The sequence below is a fragment of the Papio anubis genome, chromosome 1 (assembly GCF_008728515.1).
Source record: "Papio anubis isolate 15944 chromosome 1, Panubis1.0, whole genome shotgun sequence".
In the NCBI taxonomy this organism is placed as follows: Eukaryota; Metazoa; Chordata; class Mammalia; order Primates; family Cercopithecidae; genus Papio; species Papio anubis.
Window position 1 is genome coordinate 99,948,398 of NC_044976.1, and position 27,288 is coordinate 99,975,685.

Consider the following 27,288-nt stretch of genomic DNA (forward strand, 5'->3'; position numbering starts at 1 on the left):
AAAGAATGAAGGCAGAATAAATACATTTTTATATATTCAACTTCTCAGGGAATTTATTTTCCATATTATATTAACCAGGAAATTTCTGGAAGCTGAGCTCCATCAATAGAAAGACTTAAACAAAGAACGAAGGAGATCCAGGAAATGAAACTCCAACCAGGAGACCCGTGAAACCAACCCCCCGGGATGAAAATTATGCAGCAGCTGGGACTGGAGAGGAAGACAGATAACTCAGGAGTGATGTGTCCATGAGTTTGATATATTTTCTCATGTGTTTTAATGCTCCAAGAATGTGTGGATAAATTGTAATAAGTACATAGAAAACTGAGAGGCCGGGCGCGGTGGCTCAAGCCTGTAATCCCAGCACTTTGGGAGGCCGAGACGGGCGGATCACGAGGTCAGGAGATCGAGACCATCCTGGCTAACACGGTGAAACCCCGTCTCTACTAAAAAAATACAAAAAACTAGCTGAGCGAGGTGGCGGGCGCCTGTAGTCCCAGCTACTCGGGAGGCTGAGGCAGGAGAATGGCGTGAACCCGGGAGGCGGAGCTTGCAGTGAGCTGAGATCCGGCCACTGCACTCCAGCCTGGGCGACAGAGCGAGACTCCATCTCAAAAAAAAAAAAAAAAAAAAAAAAAAAAAAAGAAAACTGAGCAAAGAAAAAAATACCAAAAGTATACATGAATATACGTAATATATGTAATATACACGTATATACACATAATATATGTAATATACATTATATATATACAAATATATCACAGTACATGCATGGCCAAACTGTAAGTAAAATCTGCATAGTCATAAGAATATATAAGTGTGGGAAATTATGTATGTTGGGGGGAAGGGGCAGAAGTGTGGGCTTTTTGTTTTTTGTTTGTTTGGTTGGTTTTTTCTTTATCTCCTATAGGAAGGAAGCAGTGTGCTTCAGAGAGCTGAATCCTAATATTCAAAGGACAAAGTCAACACCTAATATCTAAAGTTGAAAAAATAAAAAAGTGTCGGCCAGGCGCGGTGGCTCACGCCCGTAATCCCAGCACTTTGGGAGGCCAAGGTGGGAGGATCACAAAGTCAGGAGATCGAGATCATCCTGGCTAACACGGTAAAATCCCATCTCTACTAAAAAGACAAAAAATTAGCTGGGCGTTGTGGCCGGCGCCTGTAGTCCCAGCTACTAGGGAGGCTGAGGCAGGAGAATGGTGTGAACCCGGGAGGCGGAGCTTGCAGTGAGCTGAGATCTCGCCACTGCACTCCAGCCTGGGCGACAGAGGGAGACTCCATCTCAAAAAAAAAAAAAAGAAAAGAAAAAGACTACAAACTTAGGTATGAAAATGAATACAGTTAGAATAAGAAAAGACATCACAACAAATTACTAATTTAAAAAAGTGACCGGGTGCGGTGGCTTTCGCCTGTAATCCCAACACTTTGGGAGGCCGAGGTGGGTGAATCACGAGGTCAGGAGTTCAAGACCAGCCTGGCCAACATGATGAAACCCCGTCTCTACTAAAAATACAAAGATTAGCTGGGCATGGTGGTGTGCGCCTGTAGTCCCAGCTACTCGGGAGGCTGAGGCAGAAGAATCGCTTGAACCAGGGGAGGCAGAGGTTGCAGTGAGCTGAGATCGTGACACTGCACTCCAGCCTGGGTGACAAGGTGAGACTCCAGCTCAAAAACAAAACAAAAAAAAAAGTGAACAAACATCATGAATCATACAAGTAACAATATTTTCATTAACTAACTGCTCTAAACATTTTATGACTATTTTTTCTTACATCCTTGGCTACATATCCTTCAGTCTCCTCTTCAGAAAATAAAATGTTAAAATATAATTTTCTTTAGAGAGAATGGAAAGGTAATTTAGTCTTCCTTCTGTCAGGTTTGATTAATTTTTTTTTAATTGATGGCTTAGAAAATTTCTTTCAGCTTCAAAATTCATTATTGATAGCATCATGGTAAGTTTTTAGGACTGTTGCTAAATTTCGGAAAATTCCTATGACTTGATTTTCATGGATAAATAGTGACATTTCAAAGCATTTCAAGTTTTCTTGTGCTGTAATCATAAATACACTTAGATTGAGGTAATTATTAACCTATCTGTTATTGATGTCTTTATGTCATACTGACATATTCTGAACTTTACAGTGTCTTTGCTCATGTCAGGGTTTTTTGGTGTGTCAAATCAGCAGGAAATTTACCTTTTTCTAGTTCTTATGATTAATTGTTCTTCATTATATAGGTTATCAACAATCAAATAACATATGTTCACTGTTTCTGTTCAAAACATGCATCTTCCTTTTAATAATGTATCTTGCTCTGGATATGATCTAAAGTCAGAATGATTTTTATTTATTTATTCAATTGTTCATTTTAATTGTTTTTGTTTCATATTTTATGCATTTTTAATATAAATTTTCTCTCAACCTTTTAATAAATTTATAGATAACAAAATATTCTTTATATAAGGCTAATCTGTAATTTCTCACATATTTCATTGAAATAATCCTAAATTTATAACCAATAGCATACAAATATATGAAAATTTTGATTAATTTTTTTATGTGATTTCCATTAAAAATGGAAAAAAAAAGGCCAAGTGGAATTACTCACACTTGTAATTCCAACACTTTGGGAGACCGAGGTGGGCAAATCACTTGAGGTCAGGAGTTCGAGACCAGCCTGACGAACATAGTAAAACCTTGTCTGTACTAAAAATACAGAAATTAGCCAGCTGGTGGTGAGCGCCTGTAATCCCAGCACTTTGGGAGGCCGAGGTGGGTGAATCACTTGAGGTCAGGATTTTGAGACCAGCCTGGGCAACATGCAGAAACCCTGTCTCTACTAAAAATCTAAAAATTAACTGGGTGCAATGGTGTGCACCTGTAGTCCCAGCTACTTGGGAGGCAGAGGCAGGAGAATCGCTTGAACCCAGGAGGTGGAGGTTGCAGTGAGCCAAGATCATGCCACTGCACTCCAGCCTAGGCAACAGAGTGAGATTCTGTCTCAAAAAAAAAAAAAAAAAAAAGGAAAAACAAGTGTGATGTGATGTGCTTATAATTATATATACTGAGTTACTAAATATATTCTGCGAAGAATAGAACTTTTGTTTTAATTAGGTGTCAATGAGAATCAAATCCTCAAATTATAATTTGCATATGGTATTTTGGATGAATTTCCCCCAGATTAGCTCCTGGCTCAGTCATGTGACACTAGCCTTGCACTTTTGTATCATGACAGCCGTAGAGGGTAGTTGAAGTAGTCTTATAAGCCAAAAATACCTTCAACAACTCTGAAATCACTCCTACACGAGGGAGAATGGGATAGAGGGAACATCCTAATGGAAGAAGACAGTGATCTGTGTCAGTCATAGCCAATTTTGGTTAAAATACCATGCTTTTAATATTTTACAAAAACATATAACCTTGGGGACATATTGCTGGGGTCCTTCCAGGACTTGGAGGTGAAGGACTCAAGTTTAAGTTACATTGGTTTCAAAGATAATTTGCCTCTAACAATAGCAATAAAGTTTAGAAAACAAACTGTGTGTAAGTGGCTAGACAAACCAGAGAAAGTTGAGACCTAAGCCCATAGCAGGAGGATCGTAGAAGCAAACCAAATTCCCACTACAGATCCTCAAATAAGAGGACTTACAAGCTCCAGGTATTTATGAAAATGGCAATAAATGCTGATCTGAGAATAAGAAGCCTGATTATAGGGTATCCACTATAATAGTGAGAAAATGTTTCACACTCACCCAACCACTTCTCTCTAGCCCTATTGTACTCGTTGCATTCATTATTTTACTTTCTGTTTATTTTCCTGTCTGATTTCTTTTTCTTCATGTCAGATGGGTAATGCACTGACATTGTAACAAGGTTCAATGATGGCACATCTCACACATGTGCATAAACACCCAATGATCACGCTCATAAACTACAAAAGGATTCCTTTTTGATTTTTAAATAAAATTGTTTTAATTAAAATAAGCTACCAAATATCCAGCCCTTCATCTCCAACCTGTACAATAGGATAAGTGTCAGTACCCTCATTCCTGCAGAAGACTGGGGTTTCTTCTCTGAATGGGTTAAATCAGACGGTCATTGGAGTCAGAGACACCTGATGGAACTGAGTGTGTAAAGGGGGTTCCCATCATGGTGATTCAGTTCAAATCTAAATATCAAATGGTGTGGTGTTTCCTCCTTCTCTTTCCCACTTTTCTTTCTTGGTTCACTCCGGAAAATGCTACAAGGCAGACAAGAGATTTTAGGATTCCTGTCTGGTGAAATTGACCTGCCCAAAACTTGAGAACTCCAGATATTGACATTTGGTATACTCAACAAAAGTATTTATTCTGATCATTTACCACCCCTCCATTGACAAGCCCCTTGTTGACTGTGAAGTCAACAAGACTTCACAGTGATTGGAAAAATTGGCGAACCAGGGAACCTCTGAGGACTAATGCTCTTCTTTTCAAGTTTTGTACTATTTGATCTTTTTAAAATGATGTGCACAAATTAGCTTTCTGATTTGCCTCTATTTTAGCCTCTGTTTGAAATATAAATGGACGGCCAGAGATCATCTGACAACTGGCAAAGTCAATGGCACAAAGAACCGAGAGCAAAACAAATAGGAAAGTGTGACAACGAAGAAAATAGGAGAAAATGTCAACAATAAAAACAACAACACTCTGATATCCTCAGAGATGAGTAAAGATGTGGTATCCCTAACATAAGAACAGAGTTCTGTAGCAATGTAACATTCAGAAAAGAAAAAGAGAGCCCTTGGAAATTAAAGTATGATAGTGAAAAGAGAGCTATTAACTGAAGGATTGAAAGCACAAAAAGGAAAATAAAATGGAAGGAAATTTAAAAATCAGCCTATATAGATGATCCACAATCTGAATAGTGGGATTTGCAAAAAGGGAAAATAGAGAAACCAGAGAAGATGAAGTTATTAATGTAATAATTTCAGATATTTTTCAGAACTGCAAAGGACTTACAAAATCAAGACATATCATCATGTCACTCTGGACTACTGAAGAGACAGACAAGTTTCTAAAAACATCCAAAGACAAAAAATAGTAGGATGTGAAGTTTTGAAATCAAAATAGCTTTATACTCTTTATCAGTAGCCCTAGAAATTAAAAGACAAGAGAGTAATGCCTTCAAAATTCTCAGGGGGAATGACTTAAAACTTTTAACTTGATACCCAGTCAAAATATTATTCAAGTAGGGAATAGAATATTTAAAATGGGCTGGGCACGGTGGCTTACGCCTGTAATTCCAACACTTTGGGAGGCTGAGACTGGTGGATCACGAGGTCAGGAGATCGCGACCATCCTGGCTAACATACCCCGTCTCTACTAAAAATACAAAAAAAAAAAAAAAAAAAAAAATTAGCTGGGTGAGGTGGTGGGCACCTGTAGTCCCAGTTACTTGGGAGGCTGAGGCAGGAGAATGGCCTGAACCCGGGAGGCAGAGCTTGCAGTGAGCCCAGATTGCACCACTGCACTCCAGCCTGGGCGACACGGTGAGACTCCGTCTCAAAAACAACAACAACAACAACAACAACAACAAAAAGAATATTTAAAATGTCAGACGTGCAAGAATTCAGAAAGTTTATAACATAAGCATCCTTCTTCAAGTTAATTAATACTCCTTAAACATGGCAAAAAAATCTATATATATTGTTATAAGATTGATAATGAAGAAATAGAGGTGTAAAACATGGGATTTCAAGATTTGCAAGTGGCCACCATAAGAAAATCAACAAGACTTCACAGTGATTGGAAAAAATTGGCAAACCAGGGAACCTCTGAGGACTAATGTTCTTCTTTTCAAGTTTTGTACTACTTGATCTTTTTAAAATGATGTGCACATATTATTTTGACTTTAAAATTTTATTGGAAAATTAAAAAGCAAAATGAATAAAAAAATGAAAAGTGGGATGGTGAAAGCAATGATTGTACTTAAAGATAATTATAGATGAAGGTGGTGTGGTCAAGTCAGCTTCATACCTGGAATGCAAGGCTAGTTCAACGTATGCAAATAGATAAACATAATCCATCACATAAACAGAACCAATGACAAAAACCACATGATTATCTCAACAGATGTAGAAAAGGCCTTCAACAAAATTCAACACCCCTTCATGCTAAAAACTCTCAATAAACTAGGTTTTGATGGAATGTATTTCAAAATAATAAGAGCTATTTATGACAAACCCACAGCCAATATCATACTAAATGAGCAAAAGCTGGAAACATTCCCTTTGAAAACCAGCACAAAACAAGGATGCCCTCTCTCACCACTCCTATTCAACATAGTATTGGAAGTTCTGGCCAGGGCAATCAGGCAAGAGAAAGAAATAAAGGATATTCAAATAGGAAAAGAGGAAGTCAAATTGTCTCTGTTTGCAGATAACATGATTATATATTTAGAAAATCCCACCATCTCAGTCCAAAATCTCCTTAAGCTGATAAGCAACTTCAGCAGAGTCTCAGGATACAAAATCAAGGTGCAAAAGTCACAAACATTCCTATACACCAATAACAAACAGAGAGACAAATCATGAGTGAACTTCCATTCACAATTGCTACAAAGAGAATAAAATACATAGGAATACAATTTACAAGGGATGTGAAGGACCTCTTCAAGGAGAACTACAAACCACTGCTCAAGGAAATAAGAGAAGACACAAACAAATGGAACACCATTCCATGGTCATGGATAGAAAGAATCAATATCATAAAAATAGCCATACTACCCAAAGTAATTTATAGATTCAATGCTATCCCCATCAAGCTATCATTGACTTTCTTCACAGAACTATGAAAAATTACTTTAAATTTCGTATGGAATCAAAAAAGAGCCCACATAGCCAAGACAATCCTAAGCAAAAAGAACAAAGCTGGAGGCATCATGCTACCTGATGTCAAACTATACTACAGGGCTACAGTAACCAAAACAGTATGGTACTGTTACCAAAACAGAGACATAGACCAATGGAACAGAACAGAGGCCTCAAAAATAGCACCACACATCTACAGCCATCTGATCTTTGACAAACTTGATAAAAATAAGCAATGGAGAAAGGATTCCCTATTTAATACATGGTGCTGGCAAAACTGGCTAGCCATATGCAGAAAACTGAAACTGGACCCTTTCCTTACACATTATACAAAAATTAACTCAAGATGGATTAAAGACTTACATATAAGACCTAAAACGAGAAAAATCCTAGAAGAAAACCTAGGCAATACCATTAAGGACATAGGCATGGGCAAGGACTTCATGTCTAAAACACCAAAAGCAATGGCAACAAAAGCCAAAATAGACAAATGGGATATAATTAAACTAAAGGGCTTCTGCACAGCAAAAGAAACTATCATCAGAGTAAACAGGCAACCTACAGAACAGGAGAAAAATTTTGCAATTTATCCTTCTGACAAAGGGCTAATATCCTGAATCTGTAAAGAACTTAAACAAATTTACAAGAAAAAAACAACCCCATCAAAAAGTGGGCAAAGGATATGAACAGACACTTCTCAAAAGATGACATTCATGCAGCCAACAAACATATGAAAAAAACCTTATCATCACTGGTCATTAGAGAAATGCAAATTAAAACCACAATGAGATACCATCTCATGCCAGTTAGAATGGTGATCGTTAAAAAGTCAGGAAACAACAGATGCTGGAGAGGCTGTGGAGAAATAGGAATGCTTTTATACTGTTGGTGAGAGTGTAAATTAGTTCAACCATTGTAGAAGACAGTGTGACGATTCCTCAAGGATCTAGAACTAGAAATACCATTTGACCCAGCAATTCCCCTACTGGGTATATACCCAAAGGATTATAAATCATTCTACTATAAAGACACACGCACACATATGTTTATTGCGGCACTATTTACAATAGCAAAGACTTGGAACCAACCCAAATGTCCACCAATGATGGACTGGATAAGGAAAATGTGGCACATATGCACCGTGTAATACTATGCAGCCATAATAAAGGATGAGTTCATGTCCTTTGCAGGGACATGGATGAGGCTAGAAACCATCATTCTCAGCAAACTAACACAAGAACGGAAAACCAAACACCGCATGTTCTCACTCATAAGTGGGTGTTGAACAATGAGAACACATGGACACAGGGAGGGGAACATCACACACCAGGGCCTGTTGGGGGTTGGGGGGCTAGAGGAGAGATAGCATTAGGATAAATACCTAAGGCAGGTGACGGATTGACAGGTGCATCTAACCACCATGGCACATATGTACCTATGTAACAAAACTGCATGTTCTGCACATGTACCCCAGGACTTAAAGTGTAATAATAATAATAATAATAGTAATAAAAGATGGAGGTGGTGGGTGGGTGAAGCATTTTCTCTGTGGTGTAGGGAATTCTCACAGGTATGTAGCTTCTTAATCCCCACAATGACTAAAAGAGGCAAATATCATTGTTTAATTTTACAGATGAGGAAACAGAGGTTCAACGAAGTTAAAGGAACTTGCCTAAAGTCACATAACTTAGAACTGGCAAGATTAAGGCTGAACCTAAGTGTCTGTTCCAAAGCTCTGTCATGTTCCACTAATTTTGAGTGTTGGCAAACAAGAGGAGAGAGAGATATTGGGACCTAGGATGAAGGGAAGAAAGAGTTTTTGGTAGAGAAAACACATGAACATTTACGTAAATTGAAAGTAAAGAGTCCTCAGAAGCTAAGAATTGAAAGTACAAGGGAGAATAGGAATAATTGAGCCAAGTCTCAGAAAGTTTGGAGGAAGGAGCATGATGACCTGGGCAAGAGTTTGCCTTGGAAAAGAGTAAAGTTGCTTTTACTTCTGAAACAGGTGGGAAGGAGGTAAGGGTGGGTAAAGTTGCTAGTAAGCTGGAACTTGGAGAGGAGGGAAATTGAGATGGTCATAGTGTTTCCTCCTTGAAATAAGAGGCTATTCTCCTGTGAACAGACAAATAAGGGAAAGCCTGGATCTTTACCAGTGACTGGGTCAGGGGAGGGAAGAGGGGAGAAAAGGGAGCTGGAAAGTGACTGGAGCAATTAGCAAAGAGAGTAAGGCTCAGGTTTGTAATGCCAGCAGTCTGAGAGCCCAAGGTGAGAGGACTGCTTGAGCACAGGAGTTCAAGATCAGCCTGGGCAACAAAGTGAGACTCCTGTCTATACAAAAAATAAAAATAATAATTATCAGGACATGGTGACTGGCGCCTATAGTCCCAGCTGCTTGGGAGGCTAAAGCAGGCGGATCGTTTGAGGGCAGGAGATCAAGGCTTCAGTGAGCTATGATTTTGCCACTGCACTACAGCCTGGATGACAGAGCAGAGCCAGATCCTGTCTCGATTGAAAAAAAAGAAAGAAAAAAGAAAGGAAAAGGAAAAGAGTAGAGTTGTAATATTTAGCAAATAAAAAATATAGCTCATGGCTGGGTGTGGTGGCTCATGCTTGTATGAAGTTGTAATCCCAGCGCTTTAGGAGGCCAAGGCAGGTGGATCACCTGAAGTCAGGAGTTTGAGACCAGCCTGGACAACATGGTGAAACCCCATCTCTATTAAAAATACAAAATTAGCTGGGTGTGGTGGTGCATGCCTGTAATCCCAGCTATTCGGGAGGCTGAGGTAGGAGAACTGCTTGAACCCAGGAGGTGGAGGTTGTGGTGAGCCAAGATCATGCCACTGCACTCCAGCCTGGGCAACAGAGTGAGATTCTGTCTCAAAAAAAAAAAAAAAAAAAAAAAAAAAAAAAAAAAAAAAAAAAACAAAAACAAAATAAAAAACCACATAATAAAAAAAAAAAAAAAATAGCTCACCCAGTTACATTTGAATGGCCACATTAATGAAAAATTTTTGTTTAGTGTATGATCCAAAGATTATGTGGTATTTTATCTGGAAACTCTTAAAGAGAAACACTAAAGCATGTGTAAAGAACGACAAAGCCACTCTGAAATCAAAAATTGGAAATGGAGCAAACTTAAGGTAGGAATATTGGCCTTGACTTCTAGGCAGTAGCAGAGAGGGAGTTGTACTAGCAATCAGAAGATAGCTTGAGAATGCAATTTTTAGGGCCTCCCTGGAGAGCAATGGGAAGAGACTTATATGGGAACTAGAGACTTGGAATTGGCCAGGACACCATTGCTGGAAACATTTGCCTACCATCTGATTTTACATAAGTGGATCATCTACAATTATATCTCATAGATGTGTACTAAAGATGAATATTATTAAATAACAATCTGCAAAGTATTTAGACTCTGTAAAACACTTTATCAGCATTGAATGTTAAAAACCAGTGGTATTCACAAGAAAACAACTGATATCCCCAAGGAAATTCTTGGACCTGTTTGAGGTTTATCATGGTGGTCTGGAGTAGTGGTTAAGAGTCTGCAGTCTGTCCCACATTAACCAAGCTGCTTAATATGTCTGGGAGTCAGTTTCCTTGTTTGTAAAATTAGAATAATTATAGTGCCTAACCTGTAGGATTAAATGAATTGATATGTGCAACACTATGTGCAAATACTAAAAGTACAATGTTACATGAGATATCATAGGCAGACAATAAGAGGTTTTAGAAAACATTCATTAATATGCATATGTATACACTTTGTATGCATATGTAGAAAACGAGTGATTTGAAAAGGACATTCATTAGCATACTTTTCTATGAATTTTGTAGACACGTACAGTCAGAAATGCATGCAAATGTGAAACTTTAAATCTAGAAGTCTGTTTCCCTCTAGGAACATATATCTCAATTCCTTAACTGTTTATTGACTGATAGCGTTTGAGCCACAAGGCAAGGCATTTGCAGTATTTAGGTTTTGGAACCCAGCTCTGCCACTCACTAGCTGGAAAATCTACAAGTCACCTTAGTTGTCTGAGGGACACTTCTCTCAACAATAAAATGGCCAGGAATGCTTGCTTACTTCACAGAACAGTAAGGTTAAATTAACCTAGCACATGCTTGATACAGACTAGGTGTGAAATTTCACTTTGATTCCTTTGGCTTTAAAGAATGCATAAATTAGTGTGGGTGGGGGCAGGTGAAGGGGGAAATGCCAAGTCCCCCGTTTTGTTGTGCCGGGTGGATACAATGTATCTTTTCCCCTTTAAGTGAAATAAGTCCTCAAATCCAATTAGGATCTACTCTGGAGTCTTAGAGGACCGTTATCTTAGTTTCCACATTATATGCACTGTACTGTTACTGAAGTTGTGGGTATGTATTGGGTGCATCGCCGTTGATGAGTGCTTTAAAACAGCTGTGAATTAACTGTCACTTCAATTTTTTTTTTTTTTTGCTTTTGGCAAACTCACAAAATCCCAGAAGTCAGGGGTCTGTTGTTTATTCATTCTGCCTCCTTCTGAGTCATTCAGGTACAGGGTGTGTCTGCCAATTGAAACTGCACAGCGGAGGAAGTTTTTGAGTTCACATCTGCCGGGATGGGAAAGCAGTGCGACCAGGGACTGGGTGGAAACCTTTACAACAGTAGGGCAAGGGCAGAAGCGTCCTGAGCTTGTCACGCAGGCAGATCTGACCAAGGCCGCCTCTCAGCCTCACGTTCTTAAGTAGCATCTAAGCAAAAGAAAAGGGTGGGCAGGTTGCTAGTAATGAGATTTGAGGCCGCTGAGTCGACTCTCAAGCAGAAAGTGAGAGAAGGGTGCCGGCCCCTGCTGGGCAGCTGCAGTTGCTCCGCAGCGCGGGGCCGAGAATCTTCCCCTTCGGAAATTCCGGAGCTGCCGAGGCGTTTTGAATCTCTCAGGACTCAGCAGCAGCCCACCTCCTCAACGACCTCTCCATTGGCCAGAATCTGGGACACACAGTCTGACTTTGCGCTCAGCTGAGGGAAACCCCTTGCCCAACACCAAAACCGGCGCTGGTTCATTTCTCTGTGCACTCCGGGAAATCCACTGCCCTCTGAGACCGCAGTTTCGAGGAGCACCAGGATCTGGGGTGGCGCGGGGAGAACAGGAACCTCCCGGTCCATTCTCCCTCCCGGGCTGCTTGTCTCCTCTGTACTTCTCGCAGCCCCTTCCCAGCGTCTCCTCCCCAGAGCGCCGCCGAGACTCGCCGGGCCGCGGCTCTGGTTTTCTGCTGCCCGCGCGAAAGTGGCCCGGGGAGCTCCCGTCACAAGCTCAGCACACCGATCCTCCTAGGGCTGCGGGGGGTGAGGGACCAGGGCGGTGCGCTACGAGACTCCGGGCCGTCCTCTGCCCCTTCAGACTTTTCGAGAGAAAAGTTTCTCAAGTCTCTCCACCTGCTTTTTTTTTCAGGGGCTCGGGAGAATCCTCTCCACCGCCAGGGATCAGCGTGTATCTGGGCGAGGGCAGTGATTTATACATTAGAATCCAGGGGTTACCGGGCTCCGCCCCTTCTCTCTCTCTCTCTCTCTTTTTTTTTTTCTTTCATTTGTTGTTTGGGGAGGAGGAGTTCTTTTTTTTTGCTTCTGCCCCAGATCTTTCCTGGACAGTGCTTCTCAGCAGTTCAGATCCGGGGGCCCCTAGCTGGCAGAGGGCGTGGGGGGTTAAGGCATTAACCCCTCCCAGCGTCTTCCTGAAGAAACCACCCAGCCTTGGCGCGGCGCTGGGTGACTTCGCGTAGCAGGCAGGGAACTGGCCGCGGCGAGCGGGACTGGCCATTGGAGTGCTCCGCTGCGGAGGGAGGGGACCCCGACTCGAGTAAGTTTGCGAGAGCACTACGCAGTCAGTCGGGGGCAGCAGCAAGATGCGGAGCGAGCCGTACAGATCCCGGGCTCTCCGAACGCAACTTCGCCCTGCTTGAGCGAGGTAGGGGGCGGCGAGTGGCGGGGGACAGCGGGCGCGGGGAGCCCGGCTGCGGTAGGGCTTAGGTGTCAGAAACGAATTTTTAAGCCGAACGAGGCAAACAAAAACTTTGAAAACATGCATCTCTGGGCGCTGAAAATTTGCATCTGTGGGCTACTAAGGAGCCCAACTCGATTGGATTTTTCTTAGGTACTTGTGATTTACGGAGTTTGGAAAAAAAGGTTAATTTCCAACTGTGGAACCTACGGGGGTAGGGGCAGTGAAAGCTGCGGTTGGTCGGAGGAGTAGTAGGGACGGTGCTAAATTTTGGAAATCCTATAGACAAAGAATATGGTGGGTGGTGTGGGGCGTAGGTAATGGCTTAAACTAGTACTGCCCAGGAGCAGGGTATAAAATTAGTTGGGGGAAATGTGGAGCTTCTTGGCTTGAGCAGCCTCTGCTGTTCGCGGAGTTGCTGGGATTGCTCTCATCTCTATTACCTCATTTTATTGCACTGCTGAATTACCTTGAAATATTTAAGCAACTTAGAAGTAGACTTCTGCTGACCAGTGCGGTCTTAGAAAGTTAGTTTCTTTGTAACTTTCTAGTCCTAGGAGAGGAGTCAACGTGTTGGGGGACGGCAGTAAATAAAACTGCCCACGCAAATTTAGCAATGCACCAGGGAGCAGTTTAATGTGAGTTTCTGAAGAGTAGTTTTGCACTCGAAATTAAAAATGTGGTAGCATGTATTATTGCTGTCATGAGTAGTTTGATTTCTCTTTTGTGTATGTTTTGGCTAAACTAAACAAAGCAAAAAATATTTATGCGATCAACTAGTGTACGAAACTTCTGGGATTTGCTGCAATCTGTTATGAATGGTTTTAACTGAATACCTTTAAATTTACTTGCCCTGGCTTGGGGGCGGTTGGGCGGGGGAGGCGAGGAGAAGAAGAAGAAGAAAGAAAAGGCAGTCGCTTCACGGAGGCGCTAAGCTTTCCTGTTTACTGCAAGGCGGGGCGGGCCTGGCTGCCCACACCTCACTGCGCCCTCCGACCCTAGGCACACCTGCTCCTAGAGAGTTATTAATAGAGCCCCCAAATGACTTACGCTTTCAAGTGATTTTCCTGCAAATCTGATTTCTTGCATGGCAATTAGGAGGTGGTGCTCGTCTCTTTGAACAGGGGAGCTAGGGGTGGGCATGGGGAACAGAGGTGTGTGTCTCTACCCTCAGACTGGCAGTCTAGTCTTTTCCGAGGAGAGACGTGGGCTGGTGTTGAGCGTGCAGCTGAGCTGGTGACTGCTTCAGACAATTTCATGGCTGGAAATACGGGGGTGGGAGGGTGGGGGGTGGCGAGAGGGCAGGAGTGGGGTTAAAATGGGGTGTGCTCTCTAGGTTTCCCATTCCCCCCACTCCTTGTTTTCCATCTTCTTTTTTGTTTGTTTGTTTTTGTTTTTGTTTTGTTTTGGTCAACCCACAGCCAACATAATTCCCACTTCTCTTTGAGTGAATGTGGCCATAGAGTTTCTCCCTCTTTTTCTTCCCCCTCTTCCTTTTTTGAAAAAAAAAAAAAAAAAAGGAAGAAAAAAAGATTTTTTTTTTTTAATTTTTTTTTTTTAAATCTCTCTGGGCGCTGAAAATTTGCATCTCTGGGCTACTAAGGAGCCCAACTCAATCGGATTGTTCTTGGGCACTTGTGATTTATGGAGTTTGGAAAAAAGGTGAATTCCCAACTGTGGAACCTACAGGAGTAGGAGCAGTGATTTTTTTAAAAAAAATCTCTCTCCCTGAGCTCTTCCCAAGTTTCTTTAAAACAAATCAACAGTAACACAATTGGAGCAGTGCCTTAGCTAGAATGAATTATGCCAGTATGCTGTGGCTCTTTCCCTGACTCTCTCCTCTGACTTGTTTAAGGCTGCGGTTTCCGAGGCCCTCTCCAGCCAAGGAAAAGCTACACAAAAAGCCTGGATCACTCATCGAACCACGCCTGCAGCCAGTGAAGGCTCTCTCGCCCTGCCCTCTAGCGTTCGTCTGGAGCAACGCCACCCAGACTTCCTGGGGACACAGGGTTGGCACCATGGGGTCCACCAGCGTCCCGCTGGTCAAGGCCCTCCGCAGCTCGGTCTCTGACTACGTCAACTATGATATCATCGTCCGGCATTACAACTACACGGGAAAGCTGAATACCAGCGCGGACAGGGAGAACAGCATTAAACTGACCTCGGTGGTGTTCATTCTTATCTGCTGCTTTATCATCCTCGAGAACATCTTTGTCTTGCTGACCATTTGGAAAACCAAGAAATTCCACCGACCCATGTACTATTTTATTGGCAATCTGGCCCTCTCAGACCTGTTGGCAGGAGTGGCCTACACAGCTAACCTGCTCTTGTCTGGGGCCACCACCTACAAGCTCACTCCCGCCCAGTGGTTTCTGCGGGAAGGGAGTATGTTTGTGGCCCTGTCAGCCTCCGTGTTCAGTCTCCTCGCCATCGCCATTGAGCGCTATATCACGATGCTGAAAATGAAACTCCACAACGGGAGCAATAACTTCCGCCTCTTCCTGCTGATCAGCGCCTGCTGGGTCATCTCCCTCATCCTGGGTGGCCTGCCCATCATGGGCTGGAACTGCATCAGCGCGCTGCCCAGCTGCTCCACTGTGCTGCCGCTCTACCACAAGCACTATATCCTCTTCTGCACCACGGTCTTCACTCTGCTCCTGCTCTCCATCGTCATTCTGTACTGCAGGATCTACTCCTTGGTCAGGACTCGGAGCCGCCGCCTGACGTTCCGCAAGAACATGTCCAAGGCCAGCCGCAGCTCTGAGAAGTCGCTGGCGCTGCTCAAGACGGTAATTATCGTCCTGAGCGTCTTCATCGCCTGCTGGGCACCGCTCTTCATCCTGCTCCTGCTGGATGTGGGCTGCAAGGTGAAGACCTGCGACATCCTCTTCAGAGCGGAGTACTTCCTGGTGTTAGCTGTGCTCAACTCCGGCACCAACCCCATCATTTACACTCTGACCAACAAGGAGATGCGCCGGGCCTTCATCCGGATCATGTCCTGCTGCAAGTGCCCGAGCGGAGACTCTGCTGGCAAATTCAAACGACCCATCATCGCCGGCATGGAATTCAGCCGCAGCAAATCGGACAATTCCTCCCACCCCCAGAAGGACGATGGGGACAACCCAGAGACCATTATGTCTTCTGGAAACGTCAACTCTTCTTCCTAGAACTGGAAGCTGTCCACCCACCGGAAGAGCTCTTTACTTGGTCGCTCGCCACCCCAGTGTTTGGAAAACAATCTCTGGGCTTCGACTGCTGCCAGGGAGGAGCTGCTGCAAGCCAGAGGGAGGAAGGGGGAGAATATGAACAGCCTGGTGGTGTCGGGTGTTGGTGGGTAGAGTTAGTTCCTGTGAACAATGCACTGGGAAGGGTGGAGATCAGGTCCCGGCCTGGAATATATTTCCTCCCCCCCTGGAGCTTTGATTTTGCACTGAGCCAAAGGTCTAGCATTGTCAAGCTCCTAAAGGGTTCATTTGGCCCCTCCTCAAAGACTAATGTCCCCATGTGAAAGCGTCTCTTTGTCTGGAGCTTTGAGGAGATGCTTTCTTTCACTTTAGTTTCAAACCCAAGTGAGTGTGTGCACTTCTGCTTCCTTAGGGATGCCCTGTACATCCCACACCCCACCCTCCCTTCCCTTCATACCGCTCCTCAAAGTTCTTTTACTTTATACTTTAACTACCTGAGAGTTATCAGAGCTGGGGTTGTGGAGTGATCGATCATCTATAGCAAACAGGCTATGTTGAGTAGGTAGGCTGTGGGAAGATGAAGATGGTTTGGAGGTGTAAAACAATGTCCTTCGCTGAGGCCAAAGTTTCCATGTAAGCGGGATCCGTTTTTTGGAATTTGGTTGAAGTCACTTTGATTTCTTTAAAAAACACCTTTTCAATGAAATGTGTTACCATTTCATATCCATTGAAGCTGAAATCTGCATAAAGAAGCCCACTTTATCTAAATGATACTAGCCAGGATCCTTAGTGTCCTAGGAGAAACAGACAAGCAAAACAAAGTGAAAACTGAATGGATTAACTTTTGCAAACCAAGGGAGATTTCTTAGCAAATGAGTCTAACAAACATGACATCTGTCTTTGGCACTTTTGTTGATGTTTATTTCAGAATGTTGTGTGATTCATTTCAAGCAACAGCATGGTTGTATTTTGTTGTGTTAAAAGTACTTTTCATGATTTTTGAATGTATTTGTTTCAGCAGAGGTCATTATATTGGATTTTTCTAACCTGTGTTAACACCATTGAATGTGTATTTCTTAAGAAAATACCACCCTATTGTGCCCTTAAAAGCATTACTTTAACTGGTAGGGAACACCAGAAACTTTTCAGTCCAGCTGTTCATTAGATAGTAATTGAAGATATGTATAAATATTACAAAGGATAAAAATATATTACTGTCTCTTTAGTATGGTTTTCAGTGCAATTAAACCAAGAGATGTCTTGTTTTTTTTTTAAAAAAAATAGTATTTAATAGGTTTCTGACTTTTGTGGATCATTTTGCACATAGCTTTATCAACTTTTAAACATTAATAAACTGATTTTTTTAAAGATCCTTTTGTGAAGAGCATTCTTAAAAGTAATTATTGAATCGTTCTATTGGATTGTGTAGTTCTTTGGAATAAAAATTAAGGACAAATTTGCTATTCTTTAAAGGATTTTTACCTTAACTAGGGTGTGAAAAAAGATGTGGTTTGTTTAGAAACCACTCTATCTTTTTCAGGAAGAGAAACTTCAATAAGTTAACACTGAAGAGTAGTAAAGAATGACATAAAAACCACCAACCTTCTGAATACCACATTGGCTAGTAAGTAGAATTGTTTGAGTTTTAAATTGCATTTAAGCCAAATAAATTAAATACAATAATTCTGTCATCAAATATGGGTTTTTAAAGAAGTTATACACAAAAATGTGGTTGCAAATCTAATTTAAATGATGAGACTCAATCATCATTCAAACCCATCAAAATAAGCATACATTCTTGGCCTTTCACCAACATGTTGTGGAAGTGGGGATATGGATATGGGTATTAAATCGTGTGTGTGTGTGTGTGTGTGTGTTTTCAGGACACTGTCTTGGCTTCCCCAGCCTATCTTCTGAACCACATAGAAGTATACAGCACCAGTGAAGTAGCTAACTGTAAAATGTGGGCTGAGTAGCATAACACTTTTATCTGAAAACCTTCAATTCACAGTATCTGAAAGCCTTAACATTCTCGGTCATTAATTTTTCCAAACACAAAATGAAAGGAAGGGCAAGCATCACAGACTTATTGTAATAGTTAATTCTTGTTTTTGATTATTGTCATCTTTGAGGGGGATTAAAGTATTTTGGCATGTTTGACTCTCTAATCCGATTGCTACTTTCAGAATTTGTGCTTTCAAGTGTCATTGAATATGCACAGGACACAGTTGGGACATGAAGATAAACCTCACCTAATAGAGTAGATGTCATTTCTGGGTAAGGTTAACTGTGGGAAACAGAAATGTGTTCACTAAGGAAACCTTAGGTCACAACCTCCAGTTTCCTGAAGGAAATGCCAAAAATGCTCCAAAGACAAAAGGCTGGAAACAAACTGGAATGTCTCTCTCCATCTGTCTGCTAAGGCGGAAGGAATGATTTCATGTTACATTCACTTCCTAGACTTTCGTTACAGTCAAGCATAATGGAAAAGTATGTCCATTTTGTGTTTCTGTGGAAGATAAAATGTTCATATTTTTGGGCTTATCTTCAGAAGCACAGGGGTGATTCATGATATGGGGGAAGATGGGATAGGGTGGCTGGCTTTGGGAGATGGGGAGCTCTTTGGTGACACTTTTCCCCCTGTGAACACATTATCCAGTGATTAGATGTACTTTCTTCCTGGAAACTCCAGACTGTGCATTTCATTCCAAGACAACTGGGTAGTCATGGACTGTGGTTTTGCTGGGCACATGTGTGGTAGAGCCCTAGATCTGACCAAGAAGCAAAGACTTAAGATGAAGGAATCCTTGGTTGTCTCCCAACATGAATATCTGGTTTTAATTCAGTGTATTCTCAGAAGTGAGAATGAGAAAAGAATCTTAGTAATTATATGTGTATACTAAAAAATACACATATAAGGCTTTGATTTTAATATTGTAGTGCTTTTCAAGAGGAGTAAAAGAGATAGCCTGGACAATACTTGACATATTCTTGTAAAAAGTTCAATTGACTGAAAATAGTCAGGAAAGTTATGAAGTAACATCATGTAATACTTTATCCCCAACAATATTAAATGTGATTACAATTTTACAGAATATTCAAATCAAAATGTTATATAAGGCAAATTATTATTCTTGCTTTTACATCTCCTTAGAAGGAGAAACACTTAATTGTTTTAAAAATGTTTTATTTATTTTTTAGAAATGAAGTCTTGCCTTCTTGCCCAGGCTAGTATGCAGTGGCACAGTCATAACTCACTGCAGCCTCTAATTCTGGGGCTCAAGTGATCCTCCTGCCTCAAGCCTCCCATGTAGCTGGGACCACAGGCACGTGCCACCCTACCTGGCTGATTTTTTTTTTTTTTAATGTTTTATAGAGACAGGATCTCAATATGTTGCCCAGGCTGGTCTCTAATTCCTGGGCTCAAGTGATCCTCCCACAGATTTGTCTGTGTTTTCTCTAAATAGGTTATAAATACCTTGAGGGAGGAATCACAAATAACTAAAAGAAACTTTTGTAGAGATTATCAGAGTATTATTTCCCTGTGGACACAGTAAATGTACGATGATGAGAAATCATAATAAACTACAACATTTTCTCCAGCCTTCCTTCCTTCCTGCTCCTTTGATGTATACTTCACATGGTCCAAGAAAAGGGACTCAAAATACTTTTTAACATACACCGTTGCCTTCACTGCAATACTAATTGGAACTAGAGTTGTCTTTCAGAACATTCAAGCAAGCAAGGTTTACTTGAATAAATAAAGGCCTTATATGGATTATGTCTGAAGAAAAAGGATTTTAAACCAGTGGTTTAAAAAGCTAGGAGAGATAGGAGGAAGAGCATAGTGAGGGGTTAGACCTGCATTTATTTCAGTCTTTTACAATCTTTGACAAGAACTAGGATCCAGAGTAGTTTGAGTTCATGTTGAAGACATCTCTCCTAATACATCCGATCTCTTGTTCCCTACACTTTCTTCTTGGATTCAGACTCAGATAATTTCTGGTTTTCCCATGCTCTCTTTTTCATCCCTTTGAGGACTAAAGGATTAAAAAATTAGACTTCACTCTGGTTATAGTCATTAGCAAGAGCCAAGTGTGGACTGCGGACTTGAGTGAACAGGAATTGCTACATTTTATGTATATCCAAACTTGATATATGAAGTATCTTCATATATCCAACTAGAAGCTTCCATATTAGTAATGCATAAATACACCATGGTAAATTAATACAGTGGAATATTATTCAGCAATGAAAAAGGACCTACTACTAATCTTGCAACCATTTTCGTGAATCTTAAACCTCTTATGCAACCACAAAAGAGAACATACATTACGATTTCATTTATGTAAAAGTTCCAGAATAGGCAAAACTAATATATGGAGGTATAAATCTGAACAGTGGTTGCCTGGGGTAAGAGGATAAACTGGAAAGGAACATGAGGGAAATTTCTAGGTTGTTAGCAATGCTCTATATCTTAATTTTTAGGACATTGTTCACTCGGATGTGCATATTTGTCTAAACTTATGTAATCATATTCTTAAGACCAATGAAATTTAAAAATATCAATATGCTAGACTTTCACTTCTGCATATAAGGACTATATGAGACTTTCTCTGTGAAATTGTGGGAAGGTTCCATGAAGTTCTGTAGGAAGTGGCGGCCGGGCACAGTGGCTCACGCCTGTAGTTCCAGAACTTTGGGAGGCCGAAGCAGGAGGATAGCTTTGAGCTCAGGAGTTCAAGAACAGCCTAGACAACATGGCAACATCCGTTTCTACAAAAAAAAAAAAAAAAAAAAAAAAAAAAAAAAAAAAAAAAAAAACTAGCTGAGCATGATGGCTCATGCCTGTAGTCCCAGCTATTTGGATGGCTAAGTCTGGAGAATCACTTGAGTCCAGGAAGTGGAGGTTGCAGTGAGCCGAGATCCGGCCACTGCATTCCAACGCCAGCCTGGGTGACAGAGTGAGATCCTGTCTCAAAAAAAAAAAAAAAAAAAAGTGGAAAAAGGTTCCAAACTGTTTCATAAAAGGGTAATATGCTTTTTAAGTATTATCCCATGACCCAGAAATAAAACTTTAGAATGCTGAATAATTGTGACGTGATGATAGCCTTTGCTTCCATAGGATGAGAATTTGGCTTAGTATTGGTATTTGTAATCCCTGAAGAATTTCTGTGTCTTGAAAGAGTCTAGAGATGTAATGAAACTGTCACAATAAAAGTTTATTGACATTTGGATTTCAGTTCTAGGAATATATGATGGGTTGTTAATAGCTTTATGAAGAATGGACCTCGTATACATTGCAAGGATATGTAAACATGTTAGTATTGGAGACACACAAATTGGAGTGTGCCAATTTCTTATCATGGCCACCTGACCAAACCTATAAAAGGCATTCAGTCAGATAATAACACTTGCCCTGGGTGTAAGCACTGCATTGTTAGAAGAAATAGGCAGAGACACAAAGGATGTGGAAGACAAGCTTATGTTCCTGTGGGTTTTATTTTTTGATAATTTCAGCTGTTATATTAGATTTAGGGGGTACATGTGCAGGTTTGTTACATTGGCATATTGCTGTGATGTTCAAGTTTTGGGTACGAATGATCCCATCACTGTGGTAGTGGGCATAGTACCCAACAAGTAGTTTATTAGCCATTGTCCCCCTCCCTCTCTCTCCCTTCTAGTAGACACGGTGTCTATTGTTCCCTTATTTATTTATTTTGGAGGGTCTCACTCTGTTGCTCATGCTGGAGGGGAGTGGTGTGACCATAGCTCACTGCAACCTGGAACTTCTGGGCTCAAGCAATCCTCCCGCCTCAGCTTCCAGAGTAGCTGAGACTACAGGTGCGTACCACCACACCTGGCTAATTATTTATTTTTGTAGAGATAGGGTCTCGCTTTACTGCCTAGGCTGTTCCCAAATCCTTACCTCAAGCAATCCTTCCACCTTGGCTACCCAAAGTGCTAGAATTACAGGCGTGAGCCATCATGATCAGCCTGTTTCCATCTCTATGTCCATGTGTACCCATCCTGTGAGTTTTATAAGCTTGCAGCCAGACACATTGTTACTTGCACTCCCCTGTCTAAGGGTTCTTTCTTTCAGCCAGCTCTGGGAGTAACTGGACAGAGAAGAAATGCTTCAGGTGCTGCACTGCTCCTTGGACAGGCTGATTAGATACAAAGCAGAAATAGAAACAGAAAAGAAGGGGCACGGTTACTTGAGCTAACAAGGAGCAGGGAGAGGAAGGACGTTGTTCATCCATTTCCCTGGAGCTCTACTACTATTATTACTCCACTTTTCTGCTGCTTTGTTGATACCAGGGCAGAAACAAAAACCTTGGAAGAAGTTACTGGTGTGGGTCATGCTTCCTACTCCCATTCCTCTAGATAGGTCGGCACACTCACCCACTCATCCACTCAACAAGAATGCTTGCCCTGTGCTGTGTGCTGTGGATCTAGGGGCAAATATAAACAGAGGTCCTGCCTTCCTAGAGCTTGCAGGATTCATTCCTTCAGCTCTGGCACTCCTGTAGCTCCCTCCTTTTGGGGTCCAGGGACCCTGATATGGCAAGAGAAAATTCTTTCTTTTTTTTCCTTTTTTGACACGGAGTCTCACTCTGTCGCCCAGGCTGGAGTGCAGTGATGCGATCTCGGGTCACTGCAACTTCTGCCTCCAAGGTTCAAGTGATTTTCCTGCCTCAGCCTCCTGAGTAGCTGAGATTACAGGTGTGTGTCACTATGCCAGGCTAATTTTTCTGTTTTTAGTAGAGACGGGGTTTCACCAAGTTGGCCAGGCTGGTCTCGAACTTCGGGGCTCAAGTGACTGACCTGCCTGGGCCTCCCAAAGTGCTGGGATTATAGACGTGCACCATGACACCCAGTCAAGAAACAGTTCTTTTTTTTCCCCATGAGTTTGTTCATTGTTGTACACTTCCTCTAATATATTGAATTCTTTAGCAGTGTAAAATAATTTCATTTAACAAATACAATTAATATTGGCAGCTTTTCATCATTGGTTTTTATTTAATTTATATCTCTAAATTACTTAAAATTAAATGATGAAGAATAAACTCAAAATTGGAATGTAGAGAAGTTCCTTATGTTATTGGGTATGGTTGTAAATATCAGTATTTGTATTCTGTTTTTCAGCATCTAGGCCCCATGTAATCAAGAAGAAACTCTGTAAAATAAAAGCAGTCAACACTGTCTTTAGTTTCTATCTCTCCTTAGTGTTTTTCTTCCTAGATCCCTACTGTGAACTGTGCTAGATGGAGCTGCTTGGTTTATAATGTGCAAATGAAGTGTACATTTGAATATGTCGTAGGTGGTGTCCTTATTCAACTTGGATGAAAAAGAAAGGAGAGAAAAATTCACAATTCAAGAGGATAAGCAGACTTATCTACTAATGAGCCATTGCAAGTCATCTAGAGGACTTGAGAGAGGAGCCTAGGTAGGTCTTTTGTGTGCTGTATGTTCAGTGATTGCTTGAGGCCGGGGGCTGGGGATAACTCCCTGAGCAGCCCAAGAACCCTGCACTCATCTTATACACCAGTTCTACTGAATCCAAGCTGAGCTGCTCACATTTGTGTGCCATTTCTATGAGGAAGTCTCTTGAGAATGCCAACAGCTCAGATACCTGCTCGTCATTACCAGATCTACCCCTCAAAGCATAACGTCTGCTGGTGGGAGGGTGAGTAGTTTCAATGTTTTGTACAAAGGAGAGTATATTTATTTCTAATTTCAGAGTTTCTCTTGCTCCTGTCTAGACACTTCGGAGAAAAACAAATTCAGGTCACCAGTAAAGTTATGTTCTATAATAAGAGAAGACTTGTGCTAAATCACTTGTAAAGACATTAACCGTCATCTGCCTGAAGAGTGTTCCCTCACCAAGCTTCTGCAGATCTTCTGAGGTACCAGAAATAGTGGTTAGTTCTCACATGCTGTTCTGCTTCAGCTAGCTTCATGTGGCCACCTGCAGAAATAGTTCTTGGTTTCTCTTCCTTGTCTAGATGCTGGTCAAGGCAGCTTTCAGAAAAACACAGATTTTCATATTCCCATTCACACGTGCAAAGTGAATTAGGGTACCAAAGAATTACCTAGATTATTCAATCTGTAAAATCCTTTGCCTCAATTGAGTGAATATTGTATATCAACACTTTTTCCAGCTACATATTTATACTGTAATGGGAACCCATTTATACTATATATACTATTTATACTATAATAGTAGGAGTTGCAGAATCATAAGAAATTCAGGGCTGGGCGCGGTGGCTCACGCCTGTAATCCCAGCACTTTGGGAGGCCGAGGTGAGCGGATCACGAGGTCAGCAGCTCGAGACCAGCCTGACCAACATGGTGAAACCCCATCTCTACTAAAAATACAAAAATTAGCCAGGCGTGGTGGTGTGTGCCTGAAATCCCAGCTACTCGGGAGGCCAAGGCAAGATAATCACTTGAATCTGGGAGCTGGAGGTTGAAGTGAGCCGAGATTGTGCCACTGCATGCCAGCCTGGGCGACAGAGCGAGACTCTATCTCCAAAAAAAAAAAAAAAAAAAAAGAAGGAAAGAAATTTAGAAGACACAACCACAAGAGCTTTCTTTTATGTATTTATTTATTAAGGAGACAGGGTCTTGCTTGTCACCCAGTCTGGAGTACAGTCTCATGATCCTAGCTTACTGCAGCCCCAAACTAAGTGATCCTCCAGCCTCAGCCTCCTGTGTAGCTGGGACTACAAGGTGCATGCCATGTTGGCTACTCGTTTTTTTGTTTGTTTGTTTGTTTGTTTGTTTTTAAGTAGAGATGGTTGAGGGGAGAGGGGTCTCACTTTGTTGTCCAGGCTGGTCTTGAACTTCTGACTTCAAGCGATCCTCCTGCTTTGCCGCCTAAAATGCTGGGATTACAGGCATGAGCCACTGTGCCCAGCCTTGGACCTTCTAATTGTAAAGATGCAAAAAGACCCATATAATATACATAATATACATCATAATATATACATAATATACATCATCTCATTTTATATATTCACTGTATTAATTTTTCTGTTAAAAAACTATGCTCATTTAGTGTTTTATGTTGTTTTTTTCAAAAATTAGTGATTTTGAATTGTGGGCCTAATTAGCAAAAATTGAAATGCGTTAAAGTAATTTAAACATCTATAGGGGATTTGTATCAAATGGAGTCTGCTCTCAGTTCTTTTTTTTTTTTTTTTAACTTTTAGTATTTTATTTTTAATACAGACAGAGTCTCGCTATGTTTTCCAGGCTGGTCTCGAACTCCTGAGCTCAAGCAATACTCCTGCCTAGGCCTCCCAAGTGCTAGGATTACAGGCATGAGCCACCATGCCCAGCCTCTACTCTCAGTTCATTTTCTAAGCAATTTGTTACAAGCCAGTATTGTTGCTGAACTTGATACCAGCGTGAAGAATATCTGGATTGCAGGGTTCTTTCCTTAAAGGCGTACTGCAGGGACAAGAGATGTGCCGAGGTTTATGTGGTCTTCAGAGACGGAGAAGGGTGTGATTCCTAGAATTATTTGGCATCTTTCTACACTCATCTGGGTTTTCTCTTAGATTTATAAAAAGGCCAGTGTTGGGCATTCTGACAAAGTCTAGGTTAAATGCTAATCAAGGCACTAAAGTATATATTTGAAGTTTGTGTGTTAACACTTATGTGTTCAGGGCAACAAACTACTAGTGTCAGTAGTTAGCTGCCAGTAGTTAGCTGCTCTGAACACTTAGGCTACCTAAATATACATCAGATTTCTCCCTAGAGAAAAAAAAATCAATCTTTTGTTTGTCTTCTCCAAAAAGGAATCAATTAATGAACTCGTTCTGCCCCCAAAGTAAAAGTTCAGAATAAGTGTATTAACTCAATGCAATGTTCAACATTGTTTGAAAAATCTGAAGTATTTTTATAATTTTATTTTTTTCTTTTCCTTTTTTACCTTTCACACACTTGAATCTAAACTATTTTTAACTTGAAGAATGGACAGTTATTTTTCTTTGTGTTTTAAAATACAACATGTACCAGGAAAGGGAGATGGAAGTAAAAATAAATAAATAAAATACATCACGATCTTCAGATAGGTGGATTTTGGAAAGCAATCTATGATTTTCTAATTCTCTAGTGCTCAGAGTCTCTTCTAAAACCTAGTTCTTCCTATATAATTTTTGCTAATGGATAGAAAAACTTGCGGGGTATTCGGAGGAATTAATTAAACATTGAAGACATAAAAGCACACAAGAGATGACTTTTATTGTAAAGTCATGCTGTCATCCAATGGTGTGATTTCTTCCTTGGTGAGGGCAGTTTTTTCAGGCTACCACAGCTGCCTCTGGTCATGTCACGGTCGAGTTCTGGCACTGCCAGCTGATGTTACTGGTGGTTTACTCATATGGAATTAAATGTCTGTGTTACCACAGTAAGTTCACATTAGTCTTTGCATTTCATTATCAAGAATGCACTGGTAACTGGCAGGAAACTTCTATTTGAAGCACAGTACGCAGAACATTTTCTTGTTGTTAAAAGCACTCTTACTTCTTCCGTACTTTCATTTAAATCTATCTAAAGGAAAAAGACATTTTGTATTCCATACAAAAGAAGTTTTAGACATTGGGGATTACTATAGTTTCTCTGTGTTATAAATGATCTCCATTCTTTATATGTCATTCCATGAACTTTTATTTAATTTGGAGGAAATCCATAGCATTCACTCGTATATCAGAGGCTGTGACATCCTGGCTAAAGCTATTGAAGTTGGCAGCATCATTTCCTCTTCCCAAATTCCTTTTTTGGTAAGTTTAAGGAGAAGCACAAATTGAGGGTGCAACTTTGTTTCCCGTAGTTTTGAACTGGCAGGTTGTCCCTGGGATTTGTGGCTGCCTACTTGAACAATCCCTTAGGACAAACACCATTCACATTTCATGGCTCTCACTAGGAATCATTAACAGCTCAGTGCAGAGTTTTGCTTTTCACTTAACTTGTAAGAGAATGAAGAGGCCCTGCCAAGGTTCAGAAAAGGATAACAAAGCATAAGCCCCTTAATGGGATGAACTAACATAAAAGTCTAAGTATATGGAGCTCTTTCCCACAAGTAGGACCTGATTCAGGGACTGGTATTCAGGCTGACGATCACCATATACAGGAAACAGTAATATAAATGAAAGTAATTTCCTTGAAATGAGCCAAGTTATGGGGTTTGGGAAAAAAAGGATCTATCTGTTAGCTTTGCTAAGATCAGGATCTTTGATTTACAGTGCTTTCCATGAAATGGTATA

General features: G+C 41.1%; 1 protein-coding gene and 1 non-coding gene across 3 annotated transcripts; one reads left to right on the plus strand and one right to left on the minus strand.

Annotated features, from left to right (window-relative positions):
- Positions 1-3,838: 3,838 nt before the first annotated feature.
- LOC116272452 lies at positions 3,839-3,942 on the minus strand. The gene has a single exon (XR_004181131.1). It is a non-coding gene; the product is annotated as a small nucleolar RNA U13 (small nucleolar RNA).
- An 8,495-nt stretch (positions 3,943-12,437) lies between these two features.
- Positions 12,438-17,383, plus strand: S1PR1 (sphingosine-1-phosphate receptor 1). 2 transcript variants are annotated; one of them, XM_003892279.4, is made up of 2 exons: positions 12,438-12,794; positions 14,683-17,383. In XM_003892279.4, the coding sequence occupies exon 2, from the start codon at positions 14,846-14,848 to the stop codon at positions 15,992-15,994; it is 1,149 nt and encodes a 382-aa protein (XP_003892328.1). In that variant the 5' UTR covers positions 12,438-12,794; positions 14,683-14,845; the 3' UTR covers positions 15,995-17,383. The 2 variants fall into 2 exon arrangements, with proteins under 2 accessions (XP_003892328.1, XP_003892329.1); XM_003892280.5 differs by having other exon boundaries at positions 12,449-12,686.
- The last annotated feature ends 9,905 nt before the right edge of the window (positions 17,384-27,288 follow it).

What these genes read in the sequence shown, in the direction of transcription:
- S1PR1 (XM_003892279.4), top strand. Translation starts at nt 14,846, where the DNA reads ATGGGGTCCACCAGCGTCCCGCTGGTCAAGGCCCTCCGCAGCTCGGTC.